Source organism: Dermochelys coriacea, chromosome 2 (assembly GCF_009764565.3).
Source record: "Dermochelys coriacea isolate rDerCor1 chromosome 2, rDerCor1.pri.v4, whole genome shotgun sequence".
NCBI classification, from domain to species: Eukaryota; Metazoa; Chordata; order Testudines; family Dermochelyidae; genus Dermochelys; species Dermochelys coriacea.
This window is the reverse complement of record NC_050069.1, coordinates 263,265,358-263,288,229: the sequence shown is the minus strand read 5'-3', so window position 1 is coordinate 263,288,229 and position 22,872 is coordinate 263,265,358. Positions and strand designations below refer to the sequence as shown.

Here is a 22,872-nt window from a genome sequence, read left to right as displayed (position 1 = left end):
GAGCTGTAGCTCACGAAAGCTTATGCTCTAATAAATTTGTTAGTCTCTAAGGTGCCACAAGTACTCCTTTTCTTTTTGCGAATACAGACTAACACGGCTGCTACTCTGAAACCTGTACTTATTCCTGAGTATTAGAATTTTATTAACTGTACAAGTTAAAAATAGAAGTCTTACCCATCAAGATGAGGAGCAGGCTTTGTTGTTCTAATTTGACATACATCAACATGGATATGATGGTAAAAAATCAGGGATTCAGATGAAGAGGTAAAAAGCAGAATGGAGAGTAAACAAAAAAGTGAAAGTAAAAGACAAAAAACAGTGAAAAAATCCAGTTAAAAATTTGATAAAAGTCTAAATAAAGATTAAAATCATACTAAATACAGAGAATTGTGAACATTAGTATAAAAAATAATTTACGTTAATGAGTACAACATTTACAAGTCCTATTTTTTAAAAAATCATTAAATGATGCAATATTCATAGATATGCAATAAACAATTTTTTCATGTATTAATGTCTGTATAAATATATACTCCAAGACATCTCATGGTAATATTTTTAAGGATAAAAAAACTATACCATTTGGCAATAAAAAAAAGAGTGGGTGAAGTACTTCTGAAATTATTACAGTATAAGAATGTAACTATTATTTTTAAGTGAGTTCTATTAAGCAACACACAAACCAACCCCCTCTCCCCCGCAAAATAAAACAAAAACAGGAGTTACAATACAGGAAAGCACATTTTTCCTACTTTTTCATTCTCCTTCTATTTTGCTGGCTCCATGAATCAGCTTCCAAAACAATACATCTATATATAACATCAAGACTACAATACTGCCTCTCCCATATTAAGTTTGCAGTCCTCCCTACAGCGGCAGATTGCTCTGCTGGGTAGGGAATCAGCTGTATAGTAACAGATGCTAACATTATCCATGATTAATGCCTCATATAGATATCTCCATTCATTTAGGTTAGAAATAGCTGGGTGTGTAGGAGCCAACAGAGAAACAGTCACTGCACTACATCCAGTACAACAGAGCTATGTCTGTCACATTTCTTATTTCCCTTCAAAATCAGAATATTAATTTAAAAAGATGCGACTCAAACAATTTTGTAAAAGAGATTTAATTTTATCATAAAGGATTGGAGTCACTCTTTAAATTCTCTCCCAGTGAGGAAAGGAAATTACTTCCAAGTTGCGAAACACAACCATGACATAATACTTGCATCCAAGTTCAGTCTGTTCAAAGCAAGGATGCATTAAAAGATGCAAGAGGAACTGTGCTATTTAGACACAGAAATTCAACAAGGGACATCATTTAAAAAAAAACAACAACCCACCATCACATTAATTTTACTCAGAGTATCAACATGACCTGTATGTGAATTTCTTTTCTCAAATTATTCCCTGAACCCGCAGAAATCATGATTTTCCTTTTCTATGCCCCTTCCACCAATTCTTTTCAAATCCTGGGGGGTCCAGAATAGATGTTCCATTTGAGGTTTCATTAAAGCAGACTTGATATCAACGATTCAGTACTTAAACCATCATTGAAAAGTTACTTTTTAATCAGACAGTTCAAAACTAGATTGGCGGCCATGAGTCTATCCAATAAAATCAATGGGGTGTTGAAGCACTAGATCACATCTGCCAAAAGATGGAACTACAAAAAATATTCATGCCTCACCTTTATTTGTGTCCAAACACCACCACTCCCCTCTTTCCCCACATTAAATAATGCAGGAAATCATTCTAGTGTAACTCCAAGACAAGAGCTGCTTACATGGAAGACATTTAATTTATTTTCCTGTGTTGCGTGTCCCTTCTGTTCGTTCATAAAATAAATCTTACTTTCTCGATGAAATATATTACTACGGATAAACACTCTCTTATGGCCATTGTAGTTTGATGAACAAAAAAAAAATTAATTACATTAACAATCTACATTCAAGTAAATATTTTATTTTAACCAGGTTTAATTATAAAACTGTTCTAAAAGATTGAAATTGAAACAAGCGGTTACTTTAGTGAAACCAGCACTGAAATGTATACTTTTAGTTTTTAGAAGTCAAGAAAATAATATGCAACAGTTAAAACACAATGAATATACTAGTGATTATTGAGTGACAAGAAAGACTTGGATACTGATTTGGCAAAGCACTAAGATGGGCTCAGGTACTTTGTTGAACTGGGGCTTTAGAGTCTTGGATTAACAAAGAAAAGGGCAGCCATTGTGGCAAAACCTATCAAGAGGTTTTTCTCCCTAATTTCACTGGCAGTTTGAGCCTGCCAAATAGATAAACGTTTTTCCTCATTTGCTTGCTCATGAAACAAAAAGAGGAAAAAGTCAAGGGGGAGATTTTCAAATGCACAAATGACAATTAGGTGAACAACACATAGGCCTTTAATGGAAGCTGGGTGCCTAACTGTTCATTGTGCCATTGAATATCTCCTCACAAGACTACTTCAAATTAGATTTATTATATTTCAGTTATTTTTTTAAGGTCGGCTAATATTTCCATAGGAAGAATACTCTGAAATTTCATCTGTCTCATTTCTTGCACTATCACTTTTCAAGAGCAAGAAGTAGGCTCTGTCTATCCACAGCTGTGCATAGAATTCATTCCCCAAGAAACATTTAATTTCATATAGAGAACTGTATTTCTACATAACTTCATTTTACTAACTATTAAACAAATTTCAAAAACTGCCATATAAGAGACAGTATTATCCAAGTTAATATTTACAGAAAAAAAGTAACCATAGTCAGTGAAGATAACTAGTAAATAGATTAAAAATATTATTGCCACACAGAAGAGAATACTTGTGATAAAGCAAGTTTATTTGTATTCTTAAAAGGACTTCAGTACTTACATAGGATTCAATGCATGTAATAACATGATCAGAAAAAGACAAGAAAGAAAGAAAGAAAAACAAGAAGAGAAGAAAAGAAGAAAGGACAGAGCCTTAGAGGAATGAGACATTACCTTTGGAGCGAACGATGTAACACTGTTTCTGTAAATTTTACACAAAAATGGCAAGAAGTAAATTGTAATACATTTTCAAACAAAATGGAGTCTGTTTTATTAAAATACAAATTTAAAGTATGCAAAACAAGGATGCTTTAAAAATAGAGGGCTCTAAATTTTCTATAGAACAAAAGGGTATTTGGAAAGCTAGAACAAGTTTTGCTTTTAAACACTAAAGAAATGCTCTGCTTGAGCACTGAATTACAAAGATAAACCATTGAGAAAATGGAATCCAGTCATACCCTGAATTAAATCCTCAATCCAGCAAAGCACTTGAAAACAAGCATAATTTAGTAAATGAGTAGCTGATTTCAATGGGACTACTCAGATGCTTATAGTTTCACAGGTGTTTAAGAGATTTACTGAAGCAAGTCCTAATTCTATACTTTATAGGATGCCATACTACTACATTTCTTATATAAATATGATACTGAAAACTACTGATTTACTAGTAAAACACATTAGAAATCTGTTAATCCACACTTTCACAAGTTCCAGCAACTGGCTAAGACCTCTCTCATGTTAATAAGTTTCCCTTAAAAAAGGAAAAATAGACACTATCACTAAAAAGCAAGGGAGGGCTATCATTTAACTAGAAATCTAACAGTGAAATCAAGATTGAAGATGCAAACGGAGGAAGTATTTTTACCCTATGACTTTACATTTTTGTTTTGACATACTTCTAAAACTGCAACATTATTTCAGTAATACAATTAACCTCTTTGGAATAAAGAAGATATATTGAACAGCTAAATATTGCTTAGTTAAATTAATCTCCAAATTAACAACTAAACAAAAAGCAGTTTTGTTTTGTTTTTTTACTCTGCCTTTACGCACATAGGCTATGATCCTGCAGTGCTTGGTATGTGCTTAACTTTACCCATGTGAGTCGTGCCAATCAATGGGATTATTCATGTGTTAAAATTAAGCACGTATAAGCATTTTGAAGGACTGTGGTCAAAAACAATGAAATATTGAGTCCCCTTTGATCTATTTAGTAGTTTAATATATTATTGTAAAATAGTACAAATAAAATTAAATAGAAAATTTTACTTCAAAGTAGTAATAATGGAAAATTCTGAATGTTATTTGGGACACTCACATTATAAGATCTTAACTGAAAAGCTTAGTAATTAACTGTTTTCAATTAGTCATTAGTAATATAAAGAAGTGGCTGTAATAGTTCTCATATAGCACAACCCTCAAAATGAGTTTTCGTCTTCACTCAGGAGTTCAAAGAGGTCTATTTATTCTATTTTTGTTACAAAACATGGCAATGTGCTTCAGAAATGTGACTTTCTGAAATATTAAAATTCTACCAGGTATTAATTTATCAGCATGAAAAAGTAGACATGTAATTCCTGTGGCTCACAGCATTAAACTGATACTAAGTAAAATTTTTTCCTCAAATGATGTTTAGTGCAGAAATGAATGGCTTCAGAACTTCATAAACTAGCTCTAAAATATAAATGCAAAAATTCCAAACACTCAAAATAATGGGGAATAATATTTAGGACTTTTCACACATCTTCAAGAAGCTTTGGAAAAAAAGTCACCTGAATTCTCAGTAGGCTAACTGATTAGTTTAAAGAAATACTGATAAGATCACAATATGAAAAATGTGTACCTATTATTGTTACAAATAGTATCTAGACTATGATAACAAAGAGAAAAATGTGTTTTCTAGCTTTTCAGTTTGGGGTTTTTTTGTTTTTTTACTTTGGGCCTGATCCTGCAATCAAACACGTGCTTATCTTACTATTTCAAGTAGTCCCACCAAAATTAATCAATGAGGTCTGTCTTTGGATTCTTGAACTCTCCCCCAGCCCCCCACCTCCTCAACTGTGTCTGTGAAAAGTAATGTTGCCAATAAGTGTTTGAAGGATCAGAGCCTTTGTGAATTTTATAACATTTTGTATGTACTCAGTTTCACTGTTTTGTTGATGGTCAGTTACACTTGTAGTCTCAAGTATTACCAGTATAATTATTACCACATTATACCCATACACCACTCTAGGATGGCTCACACATGTTCTTCCCCAGGCGTTGCAAGAAGATATTTACCAGCAACAGCAGCAGCACAGCTAAAACTGAGCAGGCACTGGGCAGTGAGGAGAAAGACGGATAAGCCTAGTATATCCACTATTGATTTCTGTCCCATCCAAAAACCACTTCTGAATATCAGCATGGGATCAGGAATATCTTTGTTTTTTTTCAAGGTTTAAAAAAAAGTCTGGACATACTATATTTAAAGGGTGTTCTCCCAGAACCCTGAATGATCTGAAAGTGGTTAATATAAAAAAATTGAAGTTGGCAGTGGTCCTTTATGAGAAAAATATCAATGGGTAATTTTTAGTTTTACACTATTGCTTTATAATTTGTTTTCAACATGTAACAGCCAAATCTAAGAACCTGCACCATAGTCTCATGAAATATTAGGAGTAACACCTTGAATATTTAAAATCAAATGGTATAGAAAGACTTCTTGAACATCTACTTAATTAAGCAACAATGTGCTTCAGTAACACTGGTAAACAGAATAACTCCTTTTAGTACATTTAAAGATTGGTTATTCTGATAAATGTGATCTTGTCTTCAGCTAAGTATTTTCAATTCATCCCAAATCATTCCCTGCATTTAATAATCATAATACAAAGTTAAATGGCAGAAAATAGTCTAACAATAAAAACCTTTTATTACCACTTGTGACACAAAGCACACTTCATTACGCTTCTGTGACCATATCTTATTCTCTACTAAAGGGTTTTTTGCCCTGTTTGTTCTCTCAAATTGATCCTTAATTTTCCCCCCTAATCTATTTCTTCAGTCTTTTCCATTTAAACTTCTCTAGCAGTACTTGATAACAGACCATTTTCTCTGCCCTACTCATTCACACCCATGACATTCCTGATCAATAAACTACAACTGAAGTGGTCTGAAATTAGTAAAATTCTGTGCTTATAAGATCAGAGCATTGGTGTCCAGTATAATCAATTTCAAGTAACTCACAATATAATAATTCAACTTAAATTTGTTTTTCATTGGGCATTTGATGGAGCATCATACTGGACAGTAGCAACTATGCTTTAATCCAGTCTATCAGCCAAGAGAATATTCACAGCCTAATAGGTTATTGAAAAGTCCACATTTATACCAAACAGCACTAATGCCTGATAAGAGGAAAGGCCCTTTTAAAATGAGGCCAACAAATACGTCATTTTGAACAACCATGTCTTTAAAGTTGTGCAATCCTTTATTTCTACTTAGGCTTCAGTCCGGCAAACACTTATGCTTAACTCCAAGCACTAATCCATGGTTTTAGAGTTCAGCACATGCATAAACACTTGACAGACTGGGGCCTCAATTTGTATGGAGAAACAGGGTGGATAGAATTTAAAATTAAAAAAAAACAGATTTTTTTTAATATAAATTGGATTTTTTTTTATAAAATGTTTTTTGAGGAAAAAACCTATTTTAATTAAGATACATTATAGCTCAAAGATATCTCATCATGGAATAGGGATTATTAATTCTAATTCTATAGTATGAGACAATATATTCATGTAATGTTTCAGAAAAGTTTTGTAAATGAGTTCCAATTGTTCATGGATTAGGGACCCAATCTTATGCTGTTCCACAGGCTTCTGTATAGGTTATTTAGGTTAATCTTTCTATTTACTCAGTGCTGAGTCTAGAAGATACCATCAGAGATGCTTAGTTTTGCAGTTCTCAGACTGTGGATTTGTGTCTCCAGAGGTAACATGCTTGTTAACAGCAAAAATGGTTTTAAATAAATAAATAATATATAGAGATGAGAAATAACAGACCTCAACTCTATTGTCCCTCTGCAAATTTGTGTACACAGGGACAATCCCTTACCTCTATCTAAAAGTGCAAAGTTTCAAAAAGTTCAATGAATAGAAGACTGTTGGTGGTGGAATAGATCTGGACAAGGAGAAGAAGTCTGGAGATAAATGTGAGAAGCAAGGGACATATGCTTATTTTGTTAAAATATTATGTTTGCTGTTGAAGAAAAAAATCCAGAATACATAATGTTGTTTTAGTTAAATGAAACAATTGAAATGTCTGTCTGGTGATGGTCTCCTCCTAATACAACATGGCAAGAAAATCCTGCAAATATTAATGATTAACCTGTTGAATTGGAGATAGTTCACCTCCCAATGACTTCATAAATATCTGCTTCAATTACCTTTGGTAAATGAAATAACCAATCAATCATTCATTTTCTGACATAGCTGTAAAACTAATCTGAAAAGTTTTCAAAATAAATCAGTTTAAAAATGTGTGTACCTTCAAAAAATGAAACCTGCTTCTAATCTCTGAGCTGTGAAGAATATGTATTAAGGTTGTAACAACCAACAAGAGTGCACTTTTACATAGAAAACCATGATTAAATCAAGTCTTCCTGACTTAGTGATTTAAATCATGATTGAAAATCAATTTGATTTAAATCAAATCCACCCTGTGGAGAAATATAAAGCTCTTGACATCAATACAAATATGTGCAATATCAAAATATGCTATCCAATCATGCACCAAACCCTGTATGTGCAGGACTGAAAAAAATTAAAGGAAGAGTTGACATATATCTCCTTCTATAAATCCAACAAGTTGGATGTATCATTTCAAAAAGGTTTCAGAGTAGCAGCCGTGTTAGTCTGTATTCGCAAAAAGAAAAGGAGTACTTGTGGCACCTTAGAGACTAACAAATTTATTAGAGCATAAGCTTTCGTGAGCTACAGCTCACGTGAGCTGTAGCTCACGAAAGCTTATGCTCTAATAAATTTGTTAGTCTCTAAGATGCCACAAGTGCTCCTTTTCTTATTTCAAAAAGGTATGACTGTGTTTTATTTAAAGTTTGAAAATGTCCTTTAAAACCTACCCAATAATCTTTGATTTGTCATCTTTGAAGAATTTAAATCCTTTTAACTATATAAATGGAATTCTAGATTTTAAAACAAACATTCTATTTAATATTAAATATTAAGATTATATTATATTAATTTTGCCTCTCAAACAACTTAAAGGATGAGGCCAGAAAAGGACTATTTTGGGTTTCAAGAATTGTATACTTTAATAAGGGTAAATCAGGCTGTACAAACTTAATGGCATTCAGCCTGGAGGAATATTGTAAGTTGAAGTAACTTTGCTGAGCAAGAGCAACTACTTTCATATATTACATTTTTAACTTTTAAACGATGAAATCATTGGGAGTGAAATCTGGAAATAATTACTTTTACGAGCTATCTAAAACCTGAAACTGTGCATGTTAGAAGCTATCTTATGAGCAGTTGCTATGATTTGTGAGTTTATACCCATAAAGGAGAGTTTGCATGAAAAGAAAGCCATGGTTGTAGTTTGTGGTCTTTCATGACCCATTCTTGCCCAACCACAAATCAAATTACTAAAGACGACCCTGCCTCTGCAACTGATCATGCATAGCCATACTGCTGCACCTGTGTAGCATTTCAATACAACTTGTATGGTTGCGGCCATCCCACCCTGTGAGCTATCAGTTGTGGGATTCACGCTTAACTGTAAAACTTTTTCTTTGAGAAACAAAAGTGATATCAATTCATGCAGTTTTTAAAATACACGTGCTCTTAAAAACATTTCATCTGTTTGAAAAATATAATAGAAACGTTTCTTTAAATATTTATCATTCAGTGATTAAATCAAATAATTTAAATTTTGTATTCAGTTACCTTAATGTTCTTTTTTATTTAAAAAAAGTAAAACTAAACACACCACTCAGCTTGTCTATTTAAGAAAATTTGATACACATATCTAAATATAATATGGGAAAGATAAAAGAAACTTTAGAGCCCTCAGATGGTAGCTTCTTGATTGATGTAGCTTATTAAATTTTCAAGTTTACAGTTCAGATAAACTCAAAAATGGAAAATTATGACTTGAAAATCAAAAAGCAAGTCACTATATATTACATTTAAAAGGAATAGTGAACTAATCTGTTTTAAATACTTATTTGTAAGTTATGTAATTTTATATATATGTAACATGTGTTATATATACACACAGCTAAATGTATAAAGTATACTGTACTCAGTAATACACAGCCATCTTCCAGCCAAACTGACAGAGATAACAGCAGGTGGCACCACAAAGCTGCAGCTTTTTGAGGAGCAGAGAGTTTGAGTGTAAAATCAGAAGTAAATCAATTTCCAAAGATTGCCTCTTGTGCTTCTGTTTTCCATTTTTAGGACATTCTTTAGGAAGTGACCTAAAAATGTCTCTTATCTGAACCTTATTAGATACGTTGAAGAACTCTTTTCAGGCAAAGAAAATGGGCATCCTTTTGGACAATTTACTCCTTTATTGAAGACAGTGAAGCGCCATTCATTCTTATCCATCAAGAAAGATGGCAAAGTAAACAAGGTTTTAATGTAGCAAACTATATGACTGTTTAATTTCTGAAGAACAACAATGTAAAGATACTTCACAATGAAAACCTCCTCCCCAACATAAACCCAAAGTTAGAAACCAGATTTTTTTCAGATATGCATAGCTGAGTGTTATGAGCATTGGCCTGCTAAACCCAAGGTTCAGAGTTCAATCCTTGAGGGGGCCATTTAGGGATCTGAGGCAAAAATTGGGGATTCGTCCTGCTTTGAGCAGGGGGTTGGACTAGATGACTCCTGAGGTCCCTTCCAACCCTGATATTCTATGATTCTATGAAATGTTAAAACAGAGGACAATTTTTAAAAGATAGTGAAGTAGATGCATAGTCAAACATTAGCAAATTTAGAAGAGATATTAGTAAGCCTAAAATTTGATGTCAGCCAAAACGTTAGTTATTTCTTTCAGTATAGAACAGTTATTCCTGTTAGAGCTGTACTTTAGTCAAATATCTTGCATATTGTAACAGAAGCATGCTTATAAACTGGGGTGTTTTATAATAGAAATAACTGTATGAGAAGGGATCTTCTACAGTTCCTTCAACAAACACCCTTAATTTAAATCCAGTTTAAGCGGTGTTGGCAGAAAAGCCATTTGTACACAGATATGTACAGTACTATGCAGCAATACAGAAGGAAGGTACTTCAGGGATAGACTAGAATAGTAAGTATGAATATCCCACAAAAACAGACCACATTTTGAAAACACATGCAACTGTTGACACGTAAACTATCTATATATTAGACATCTTGTCCTTTTTCACAGAAAATTTTGAAGTCTGGAGTTTACAGTTGCTCAATTATAATTTATTTCATGTGCATGATATTGAAGAAGAACACAAAGCAAAAACAATCTACCCCAGGGACACTAATGAACACAAAAGTCTAGGCCAATGTTATTTTAGAAAAACAAGCAATAAACAAGTAACATTCATATATGATCAATTCTCGTGCTCCAGGAAAACACAAATAAATTGAGACTATCATATTTAATGTTTCCTAATTACAACAGCTCACAGACAGCAGGTACCCATTGGATTGTAGTCAAACATCCATATATATATTTAATTTAGCAATACCATCTTTCTCATGAACAGCGCTTCTCTGTTTAAGAAAAGTTGAGCTCTCAAACTACATCTACTTACATGAAAAACTGGGAACCATTGGTATGTTTCCCTCGGTTTGCCATTGACAAAAGGAATGCTCTGTCATGTTTGAGAACAAAGTTTTCATCTGTTTGAAGAAAAAAAAAAACATGTTAGTCAGTTTCCCCCATAAATGAATACAAGTATAATTTTCTTAGCAGCACATGGACAGTACAATGAGAAATTCTTCTTCTGCTCACTAAGGAAACTTGAACACTTTAAAAAAAAAGAATGCTATGCAAAATCTCTCAAAAATTAAGAGCGGAGACAGATTTATATTTGTTAAGTCAGAAATACCAAGTAAAAAACACAGGAGTTTGCTTTTTTTTTTTTTTAAAGTCACAACTGCTTGAGAAACAGTCTGAAACATATTGTTAAGAATAAATGAATTTAAAATGTTTTGTTATTGTCTTCCAAACAACTTGAACTCATCATACGCTTCCAAAAACTTAAACCCAACAGTGTCTCCTGAAAGAAAGCCACTTTGATAACAGACTCTCCCTTTCCCACCCTAAAACACAGCTGAACATATTCAATGCTATCATTTACACATAATGTTGAGTATTACTTAGGTAGGAAGACACAGTTAAACAACTTTTTCCCTGCCAGGGTGTTAACTTGTGCACTACATCAATCTGCGGAACTCAAACTTGAAGTTTCAAAATCCAAAAGGAAATTAATTTAACAGTGACAGTTGCATGAGAGGAGTAAAACACGTCCTCCTCTTCAACCCAACTGTAAAAGACAGATTAGAGGTTGAAAAATAAGAATGTATTATTTAATCCAATAAACTAAGTAAAGAGGATCTATAGTTGTGCAGTCAAAATATTTTCAATCAGCAAAATGAAATAACTACACAACTAATTTACCACACACAACTAATTTACCACAGACAAAATCGTATTAGACTTAAGATTGTGCCATTAATGTTTAAAAATGCAGACAAATATACAGTACCAGATTTTTAGCACTTACCAATCCAAGTGTATTCTTTAGAAACAAGAGCTGAACTTTTTAGAGTAAGGATCTGTTCATATAGCTGCTTCTGATTAACAGCTGTAATATTCTGACATCTAACTATGCTTCCTTATTACATATTAAAGAAACTTCACAGCATGCACCTAACTACAAAGAATTGCTCACAGCACACAACATGAAACACCCAACAGTTTATGTACAGGCTTGTGTCAAGACTGGAATAGCACAGTAACTTCCCATTTTTTACACTTAAAAATTATACTGTACCTTGTCTCCTAAAAGCACTGATTACCATTACAAACTCTCACACCTCTTTCTTTCCAAAAAAGCTTTAGAAAGAAGGTGAATGGTGTACATTTATCTACGCTGTGCAAATAAATTACTTGCACAGAGTATAAATACAGCCACATATTTTTAGAAACCAACACTAAATATACAAACCTCGGAGGCAAAAAATGGACAGTGTTTTTAAAGAAATAAGAATGGTTTTGAACTGGGAATAATTCCAAGTATTTATTCTCCAAATAATTAATTTTCCCTCAAAAAAGTTAGATACAGAATTCTCCACGTCTCCAAGCAATACAGATATCCATCCACAAACTGATACATTATCAGTTGTCCATATATTTACTAGGGAGGGTGCAAGGGAACAGAGTTTGAATTTGTGTTACTGAGCTTGTGTCTCTTACCTTTTCATTTTGCAAAAGACCACATTCTCTATAAACAAAAGAATATGTTGACAGTTTTAGGCAGGAAGATAGGAGTTTTCATGAATCAAGTTGCCTAACCTCCATGCTGAAAGTCATGTTTAACCAGTAAAGTTAGCCTTAATTAATTTTGTCAGTTAACATTAAATATCTCAATAAATGTATCTGAAATCCATGCATATAAAAATAACTGTCATGCAATATTAGTTTCATGCAAAAGGTGACCTATAAGTAGACCTTTCTACATTAAATATCTTGGGAATCAAAACTTCTTTTATCTCTGAAATGAAGCAACAGACCATAAAGACATATTAGCCCTTACCTTTAAAATATCCACCATAAATAGATTCACCTCCTTTTCCATTACCTATGTAGTAAAAGCATGCATTAAATCTTATCCGAAGATTTTAAGTTTGCTTTATAAACAAACAGTTTTAGAATAGCAAGTAACAAATTATTTTTAAAAGGTACTATTTGCAAATACACCTCTACCCCGCTACAACGTGATCCCCAGGAGCCAAAAAATCTTACCGCATTATAGGTGAAACCATGTTATATTGAACTTGCTTTGGACTCGAGCATTTCTGTTATTAATACAGTATTTGACATAAGAAGTTTTATTCTTGGTATTGTTTTTAGAAAGAGCACATCTGATGTCATCCTTCACATCAAGCCCGGGGTCAGAGCTCGCAGTCCCGTGCCCGTCGGGGTCGGGGCTTGCAGCCCCGAAGCTCCACACGGGGTCAGAGCTCGCAGCCATGCGTCACGGTTGGGGCTCATAGCCCGGCGTAGGGGTCAGGGCTCGCAACCCCCCACATAACTGGGTTGCGACCCCCCAAGAGATCACAAACACCAGTTTGAGAGCCAATGTTGCAGACAAGACAGAAAACCGCTTTTGCTTTACCGCGTTATATCCGAATTCGTGTTATATCGGGGTAGAGGTGTAATATGAATTACAGGGATACACTCAAGTATATCAAATACCCAACATTTAGATTTTGTACACAAGTTTTATAAAAAGTCTAACATGAAGAGTTTCTTTTAATTTCATGAAATATTTTTGTTTGGCTTTAAATATTCCCCTATAGAGTCTGCAACCCAGACCTTTGCACCAGTGATGTAGTTCACAGTCCAATAAAGTTTGCCCGGGGGATGGAGGGAACTGGAGAAAACTCAAGTGAGGCTCCAAAGCAGTGGTGGGTAACCTGCAGCCCGTCAGGGTAATCCGCTGGTGGGCCGCGAGACAATTTGTTTACATTGACCACCCACAGGCACAGCCGCCTGCAGCTCCCAGTGGCCGCAGTTTGCCGTTCCCGGACAATGGGAGCTGCAAGAAGTGATGCGGGCTGCAGGGACATGCTGGCCGCCGCTTCCCACCGCTCCCATTGACCGGGAACAGTGAGCCGCGGCCACTGGGGGCCATGTTTGCGGACGGTCAATGTAAAACTGTCTCGCGGCCGGCCTGCCACTGGATTACCCTGACGGGCCACAGGTTGCCCACCACTGCTCAAAAGGCTATTCCTCTCCCTTAGCACTTATTGATCTCCATACAGGAGGAAACAGGAAAAAGTAGCAGCAGGTATCAGAGAAGAGAGCTAACAAACAAGGTTGACAGCTTTCCATGCCCACAGAAATCCAGCAGTGGCTCAGATGCCACAGAAGTGAAAAAGTAGCTACCAGTTCTTTCAAAGCAACCCCGCTCTATATCTGTCCCCTAGCTTCTTCGTTGGTACAACGTACCTGCAGAGGCAGCCTTTTACCAGTTGAGAGAGTTCAATCTGCAAGGCCAGTAAGTAAGAGTGCAGCAGTAAAGAAAAATCCACTTTGAGGAGGGCAAACATTTTAAGGAAGGGCTGAGGGAGGGACCCTAAGTTGTGTGTATATTGGGGGAAAAGAAGCAGAACAAGTCCTTGTTGCTTTGAATTTGCATTTGGAGGCTCATCCAATAAGTATTTTCAATGCACCTATCACCATTGTACTTATTCACACAGTTACATCCCTTTAATGCAGTATTGTACCAGCACAAAAGAATCAGAGTTAACATTATTAGCATTGCCCACACTGTGTAAAATGTAACAAGGAAAAGATTTAAAGTAAATTAGATTTAAGGTGTTTTCTTTAAACAACAAAAGATCATGTTAGCAACTTAGGCAAGGAAATCTGTGTTTTAAAACTATATATTTTTAACATCTAACAAGAACATTTTAGAATCTCAGTATCAAAAAATACTTAAAGGGATTCTTATGGTATTCCAAAGACTCCACAATATGTGCAACTCTAAATATAATCTTAATAATAATATATAAGAATGAAAAATAATGTAATATTTGGCTTTAAAAACTACAAAGTATAAAAACATTTAAGGAATTTTCTGGCAGTAATTTTAATTTCATAAATTAGAACTTCAATTAAATCTCTTAGCACAGAGAAAGAATTTTCTGTTTTACCTTCACTGAAGTCTCCACCCTGAATCATGAAGTTTTTAACCACACGATGGAAAGTAGAGCCTTTGTAACACAGCTTTTTTCCAGTTGTTCTTCCAATTCCTTTTTCACCTGGTAAAAGGAAATGTAAAAAATAACTACCACCAATTTATTTGCTAAAAAAGTCAAATTACTGCCCAAACCCCTAAGCAGGGATATTTTTTTCTGGGAAACTCGGAGCTTAAGAGAAGCCATCAAAACGGGGAACGTAAGACAGCCTCATACAGATAAGGAAAAAGGTATGAAGCCCCAGATACTATGACAATCAGACAGCATCTGGTCACAGCAAAGACAGTGCACTAAAGAGTATTTTAAGGAGGCTGACCGAGGAGGACAGCAGCACTGAGCACTGTTGCAGACAGGAACTATCTGCAAAAAGGTGATCATCTCCAAAGAGTTCAGAATGGCCTTTGTAACAAAGAAAGGCAGTATAGGCAAAGCAGCTACAGAAGGCAGTTCAAGCAAGTACTGCTGCATTACAGCCCCTGCTGTAAAATGGGGCCTCCTCCCAGCATCCTGCAAAACCACAACAGGGCAGGGGAAACTCTCCTCTTGAGGTTCAAGGACCCATGGGAAAGAAATTGCAGGAATAATCCAGTCAGAGTCTGAAGCCTGCACAACAGCTGCAGAAAGCAGGGACCAATGGACAGTGATGTCAAACTGCTTTCTGCGGTTCTTTCTGAACATTATCTTCCTGTGCAGATCCCGTTTGCTTCAGTTCCCTCCCAACTGCCTTCCTCATGGTCTCCAATCCATTAATCTCCTTCTAACATAATCCCAAGAATTTAAACACAAAACAAAAAAAAAATTGCAGAACAAATATGATGGTAGTAGCCATTGTATTGCTCACTCTGCTTGTATATTTTATCCCTTTTCACTTACCCTTTGTCTGTCTTGTTTGGTCTCACTATAAGATATTCGAGGCAGGGACTGCCCCTTATTCTGTTTGTACAGTGTCTAGCATAATGGGTCCCTATTCTCAGTTGGTTCCAATGCACTACCATAACAATGATGATTAATTAAATAAATAATAAATAATAATAATAATAGGAACGGGAGGGAGAAATATATGGAGCATCACTATGGACGGCTCAAAAAATTAAAGTTTTAAAGCTATCAGTTCCCCACCGGGCCATAGGTTGGAAGAACGAACCCAAGAGGAATAGAGATGGGTATTTTTGAAGAAACAATTTTCTCAGCCGAAAATTATTCTAATCCAGGGTTTATTGTAAAAGATTAGAGTATAATCATGCCCAACAAAGAAAAAAAAGTGTGAAAAGTAATTCAAAAATATTAAAATTAAAGGCCACGTTCCAATTTCCTCACCACCTTTGGATAGGTGATTTTGGACCTCCCCTAAAGCATTTAACAATTCTAGATAACAACTGGTGTTTCTGGAGAATGTGCTAACCTCTAACATTAAAAATAAATGCTGGAGTTTCCCTATTGAGACAGCATGCAAAGATGTCCCACTGAGGGGAAAAACCTGGTCAACAGAGTAGGTGTGCATGGCTAAGGCTCAACTCTATGCTCTGAAATGAATTTGTCTAATGGAAGCAAGTCTTCAAAAAGACAGGTTTCAGAGTAGCAGCCGTGTTAGTCTGTATTCGCAAAAAGAAAAGGAGTACTTGTGGCACCTTAGAGACTAACAAATTTATTAGAGCATAAGTGAGCTGTAGCTCACGAAAGCTTATGCTCTAATAAATTTGTTAGTCTCTAAGGTGCCACAAGTACTCCTTTTCTTTTTTCAAAACACTGTGTCACAGGTTAACTAATCAGCTGTCTATTTAATTCCAAAACAAAAAAAGACAACTGAATCCAATCGTGTGAATGAAAAGTTCTACACTGCCGGCCAAATGAATACTCTTCTTGGTTTAAAAAAAAAGCAGTTAAGTGCACAGTAATCAGAAAAGCAGAAAAAGAGATGATAAAATACTAAAGGACTGCACACTTTACTGCTTATGTAGGACGAGCTGCACACCCAATGAGACAGCAGCATTTACACTGCTTCTTGTGATATGTACATGCATTGGGAGGGGGCACCAGAGAGATTCCTCTGTCTGCAGCACCAAATGGATACACTGTGGGCCTGATTTTCTTTTCACAGCAGCGGAAATTGGGCTTTCATTGACTTTGGTCAAAATCAACAGGGTTATTTCCTAACATTTCAAAACTGATCTGATGTTCAGCACCACAACCCTTCAGGCCATGTTACTGCTAAGGAGTCAGCAGAATTGTATGTTACAGGCAGGTGGTGGGAGGGGCAGAAACAGAGTCTCTATCCCTGAACCCGAATGCCCTACCCTTAACCTTGTAGATCTCCACCCACATGAGAACCTAAAAGCACTTTATAGGGCTGAGGAAACTCACCTTCCTGCTTCCTTGGGCCAAGAGGAGAGAATGTAATGACAATTTCCTGTCAGTTCCTGACACTTTGACCCCCTCATGCTTCCCCGTGTCCCCACTACCCAGACTTGTAACCTCAATGTTGTCTTTTACTCTCACATACATTCCCACCCCAAACATCCTGGCTGCCACTGAATAATCTTTATTCTCCAACACAAACACAATCCCAACAAATCCTGACAGTTCTGCTTATGTAGGCCAAGCTGTATACCCAACAAGAAAGAGCAGCCTATTAAGCTGCTGCCGGTGATGTGTGTACACAAGAAGCAGGGAGTGACAGAGATTTCTGTCTGCAGCACCATATGGGCATTCTGTGGGCCTGACTAGTGGAAATCCGGCTTTTCCAATTTTCACCAAACTCAAAGTTCTGCCCATTGACGCCTACAACATTCCCTGAAATTTTAGAATTGATTGGATGCGGTGTTCAAAAGTCATCACATTATATACACAGAAGGACATGCCCCTGAGCCGAGTACAGGGTCTCACTTTACTTAGCCAATAGGCCGTATAGATAAGCATACTGTTAGCGAGAAAAAAGCTGACAGTTAATGTTAAAACACTATATTAAAATCTACTTAGGAGGTTTATATATTCAAATATGTGAAATATATCTATGTACTTCACAGAGTGGGATGAGATTTCAGAATACACCTTTCGTCAATTGCTCCGCTCAAGTTAGCTTTTAAACCCTCAAAAGCTGAAGCAGGAGTATATGCAGTCTCAACTAAACAGCAATGAGTTACTGAAAATGAGTAATTCATCTATGCTGCCACTCCCATCATAACATAAATGTGGTAACGCTACATTGCTAGTGCTCTGATCTCCATTTTCAGCTGTCAAACCCAGGCATAACCTTCCTATAGTCCCCAATCCATTCTCTGGTACCAAACCCTCACAATCTTTTATTCCCCTAATGAGCACCAGGAAATAGCCCACCCGCAATCCCCCTTTACCAATCTAGTATTCTGAATGTCCCGGAAAACTTCTAAAAACACACTTGTTCCACAAAACCTACCAGCGATAATATCCACTCAACATTGTCTGTTCTCTGTATGGTATGCATTTAGATTCTTAAATTTTGGGGGCTGGAATTGAGCTCGTCATGGTATTCTGCAGATTACATACTACCAAAACAATTACGGTGCTGTAGTTAATACTAAGAAACAACTGTAATGATAATTAACAATAAATGATTGATAGTAATAGGGAAAATTACTTACCTGAACATAAGCAAAGAAAGTTTTTGCAAGTTTTTGGACATACATCTGAGAACAGCTGAAACATAATTCGACCAACTGGAAGAAAATGTAAGTATATGGTGTTACAAAGTTTTCAGTTTGCCAATTTTTTGTCATAATAAACAAGTAAGCATGATTTTTACCATTTCACTGAAAATGTATTTTAACAAGTAGACTGAGAACTGAGCAAGTTCTGAAAATGTGGTATTAAAATAAGTGGCTGGAAAGAGAACAGTGACTGGAAACATTTACCTGAAATTAAAAATTAAATAACTTCACCATATGTTATTTATGAAAAATTCTAATCACTTAATAGTGGCTTGAAATTAAGAAATAAAGGTCAAATTATATCTACAAAAATATTTTATCTTGTTTATAACAACTGTTTTGAAACAAGGCACCTAAATTGCTTTGTGCTTTAGTTAAATATTTTCAGTATCACAGGGGCTGTGGGAATTTTTTTTAAGGTAGCACACTTTGTACAAGGATAGATAAATTTGAAGCTGTAAAGGTTATTTATATTTTGTTATCACCCAGAGGCCTCAACTAGATCAGGGCCCCACTGCATGAACTATTGTACAGATGTAAATCACAATCTCTGGCCCAAAAAGCTGAGTGCAGCACCTAACTAGCTGCTTTCAGACAGCTTTTTTCTTTATGCAAAGAGAGCTGCACAACTTCCATTAACAATAATGTTCAGTGTTTCTCAACAACCAGTCTGTGGAGCAGCAACGGTCCATGGAAGCCTCCTTGCCGGTCCCTGAGATTTCCCTGACACAGTTTAGGAAGGCAGCAAAAAGAAAAGGAGGACTTGTGGCACCTTAGAGACTAACAAATTTATTTGAGCATAAGCTTTCATGAGCTACAGCTCACTTCATCAGATGCATCGAAGGCAGCAAGCTGGTCTCTGGTATCAAAAAGGTTGAGAAACACCAATCTAGTCCATCTCCCTATTCAGGCACAGGCCAGTCACACGCATTCTTAGACTTAGGGCTCAGAATAAGTGGCAACTTACGGTGCCTTATATCATTACTTTATCAAGGCACATATTAATATGTTCAAGGCACAAAAAGTTTTTTTTAAAAGAAGTTTTCATATTTCATTTTCTATATTCCAAGCTACCTGAAATTGCATTCTATAAACCATAGATCTGCAAACATTGTTTATGAACAGTATAGTGAAACGCATAATTTGCGAAACAAAATTCACTTGATAGACTTTATTATAGCTTGTGAAATAAAAACCACAACAACTAAATCATTGCCAAATGTTATACAGATCTTTGTGATAACCTATTAAAGAGTATCCTCTAGTGGTATAAAACAGTAACACGTCAACACTGACTGTAAAAGCAGCAAAAGATTGTATTGCTCCTAGTTTGCTGAAAAGCTACTATGGAATTAGTTCTACTGTCCTGCCATGAAAAAAGTCTCTTGAAATTGAGACTGAAATTATTCTATACTTTGGCATCTAGGAATATTTTCAGATAACTTCCTTTCTAAGAAATTCATCAAGTTTTAATTCTGATTCTCTAAAAATACATGCAATTGTCAGAATGTCTTCCCAATAATTTACTGGTTTGAAAGTCAGGAGATTCTCTACCTTAGCGTAGGCACAAAGGTTCATCCAAGACAGACTGGAATGCCCCACCTCCCTCCCTTCTCCCACCAGCAGTCAAGGAAGAGAGGAGGGGAAAAAAGAAGGATGAGCTCACACTTCAGCAGAATTTCCCTCCCATTTGCTTGAAGTTCCCTCCACAGGACCAGAAGCTGCTCCTGAACCTGGTTAAGCGCCCTTTTTTTAATATTAACCCTAGCTAGAATGTTTTTAGCAATTTTTATTAACATTAGTTAATAAACTATTTTGCTTAGTTAAGAACACCGTAAAAGTCTTATATGTAACATTTACTGGTTAGTTTAATCTTAACCATCATTATGCAGTGCTTATTTTTAATTCCACGTCCTTCGTGACAACTGTCTCCCTTTCCGCATCATGACAAGGGCCAAGGAGATGGGTAAAAGAATTTAACACACTAAACTGAGGAACTCATCATCACAAGACACCACGGAGGTCAAGAGTTTAAATGGATTTGGAAAAAAAAATCAACGCCCATAGTTACATTTGATAGTATAAATAAAATATTTTTAGAAGAAAAATACTTCCTATGGAGGTAAATTATTCCATAATTATCCACAACAGCATTTGTTCCATCTTGAATCATCTGGTACTGACCACTGTTAGAAACAAGATACTGGACTAGATGGACCATTGGTCTGATGTGGTGTGGTAATTCTATGAATATTAGAGCTTAAAACTGAGAATTTATAATAGAAAAAAGACTACCCATCCTCATAGTACCACTAGAATATATGTTAATGAATCTAACTCAACTACTGTATATCCCAAATTTTGAACATTTTTCTTCATCAGCTTCCAGTATTACACCATGATTTTACTTAGTTTGGAACACCTACAGTCAGACCTGTGGCTCTTCATAGTTGTAGACAGATATTAAAAAGTACTTAAATAACTAAAGAGAGAAAAAAACTGCTTGGTTTGTAGCAACATGGATGTAAATGGTACCCAGCAAGGAAACAGTTTCATTCAAACAGCATTTCAAACACAAAGGCAAAAACAAATATTGCACATTTCCACTACCAGATAAAATGTTAAGATGCTCTTAAATGTTGAACAGGTTTCAGAGTAGCAGCCGTGTTAGTCTGTATTTGCAAAAAGAAAAGGAGTACTTGTGGCACCTTAGAGACCAACAAATTTATTAGAGCATAAGCTTTCGTGAGCTACAGCTTGAGCTGTAGCTCACGAAAGCTTATGCTCTAATAAATTTGTTGGTCTCTAAGGTGCCACAAGTACTCCTTTTCTTTTTTCTTAAATGTTGAAGTAACTCTGTCCCAATAATTGCTTTTTTAAAAGAGTGCATAACAAGGGTATAATTAAAGACACATGGGGGAAGAATTGGGACATAAATAAGTCTCCTCCTTAGATGAGCCCTGTTCTAGGAGCTAAAAAGTCACGATGTTGGGCATAGTATAACAAAGCCTTGTACTGACTTGAACAGAACTTTAAAAAGCATCTGTCACGGAGTCCCCGGTTGATGCTCTGGGACTGCTCCCTACGAAGCCAGTCAGGACGCTGGGGAAGTCTCCTTTCTGTGAGCAGACTGTCTTCAGGACATACAGCTCACACAACTTCCACCTTCCTGGGTCTGACCTCGGAGCATTCAGTATCCTCTGCCCCTCCGTGCGCTTCCCACACAGGTGGGCTCCTGGGGAAGCCAGAGGGTCCTGCACCCCAACTTCGCAGTCAGATGTGACTCTCAGCCAGCCAGTAAAACAGAAGGTTTATTAGACGACAGGAACATGGTCTAACATAGAACTTGTAGGTGCAGAGAATAGGACCACTCAGCTGGGTCCATTTTGGGGGGCAGTGAGCCAGACAATCACGTCTGCACTTCACTCCATGTCCCCAGCCAGCCCCAAACTCAAACTCTCTCCAGCCCCTCCTCCTCTGGGCTTTGTCCCTTTCCCCAGGCCAGGAGATCACCTGATTCCTTTGTTCTCCAACCCCTTTAGCTCTCTCCTTGCAGGAAGGGCCCAGGCCATCAGTTGCCAGGAAACAGTGCGTGGGCCATTCTCTGTGTCCAGACCCCTGCACACACCCACCCTTTAGGGCTCTGCAACGATCATACACTCTTATCCCACCACCTACATACTTAAGAACTGCATTGGGGAAACTGAGGCACCCCCACACTATTCAGAGGAAACATTAAGAACAGTCCCTCTTTGTCACATCATCTATCATCTGGTTTAAGTGCCCTGCCACAAATTAAAAATTCATTTCTTAAAACAAGTAGTCTCACCTCCATCCACAACACTGGACCAACCAAAACTATGGCAAACAAAGACAGCCCTCTTTCCTCATAAACACAATTCTCCCTCTACCTCCCCCAAAGCTAGTGAAAATAGCTGGGGATAGGAACAGGATGCAGTCAACTTGAAACAGCCAGGATGGGCAACTGTGATGCAAGGGTATCTGCTCCAGGGCTCCCTGGGTATGTCTACACTGCAATAAAATACCCTCAGCAGAGCTGCAGCTGGTCCAGGCTTGCGGACTTGGGCTTTTGGGGTTTGGGCTGCAGAGCTAAAAACTTCAGGCTTGGGCTGAAGTCTGGTCTCTGAAATCCCACAAGGAGGGTCTCAGAGCCCAGGCTCCAGCTTGAGAGGGAATGTTGATGCTGCAATATTTAGCCCAGCAGAATCAAGCCCCTGAGTCAGCTGACCCAGGTTATGAGACTCAGTGCTGTGAGTTTTTTATTGCAGTGTAGACACACCCCGAAGCCAGAAGGAGATCTGGGTCAAGAGCAAGCATCTTCTCTACCCTTCCAGGAATTCAACATTAATATTGGGAGATGGAAGAAAGACATGCAAAC

General features: G+C 36.6%; 1 protein-coding gene across 11 annotated transcripts in view; it reads right to left on the bottom strand.

The window, feature by feature from the left end:
* NKTR (natural killer cell triggering receptor) overlaps nt 1–22,872 on the bottom strand; it is an 82,357-nt gene that overhangs the window by 32,992 nt on the left and 26,493 nt on the right. For 9 of the 11 annotated variants that reach the window (XM_038389694.2, XM_038389699.2, XM_038389700.2 and 6 more), the window contains exons 3-7: nt 18,408–18,482; nt 14,746–14,853; nt 12,621–12,665; nt 10,614–10,701; nt 175–204 (exon numbers count right to left, since the gene is read on the bottom strand). In XM_038389694.2, coding sequence (XP_038245622.1) covers nt 175–204; nt 10,614–10,701; nt 12,621–12,665; nt 14,746–14,853; nt 18,408–18,482 — 346 coding nt within the window. Of the gene's footprint in view, nt 1–174; nt 205–2,989; nt 3,257–10,613; nt 10,702–12,280; nt 12,309–12,620; nt 12,666–14,745; nt 14,854–18,407; nt 18,483–22,872 lie in introns of those variants that run through there. The other 2 variants (XM_038389703.2, XM_043509751.1) reach the window with 2 other exon arrangements.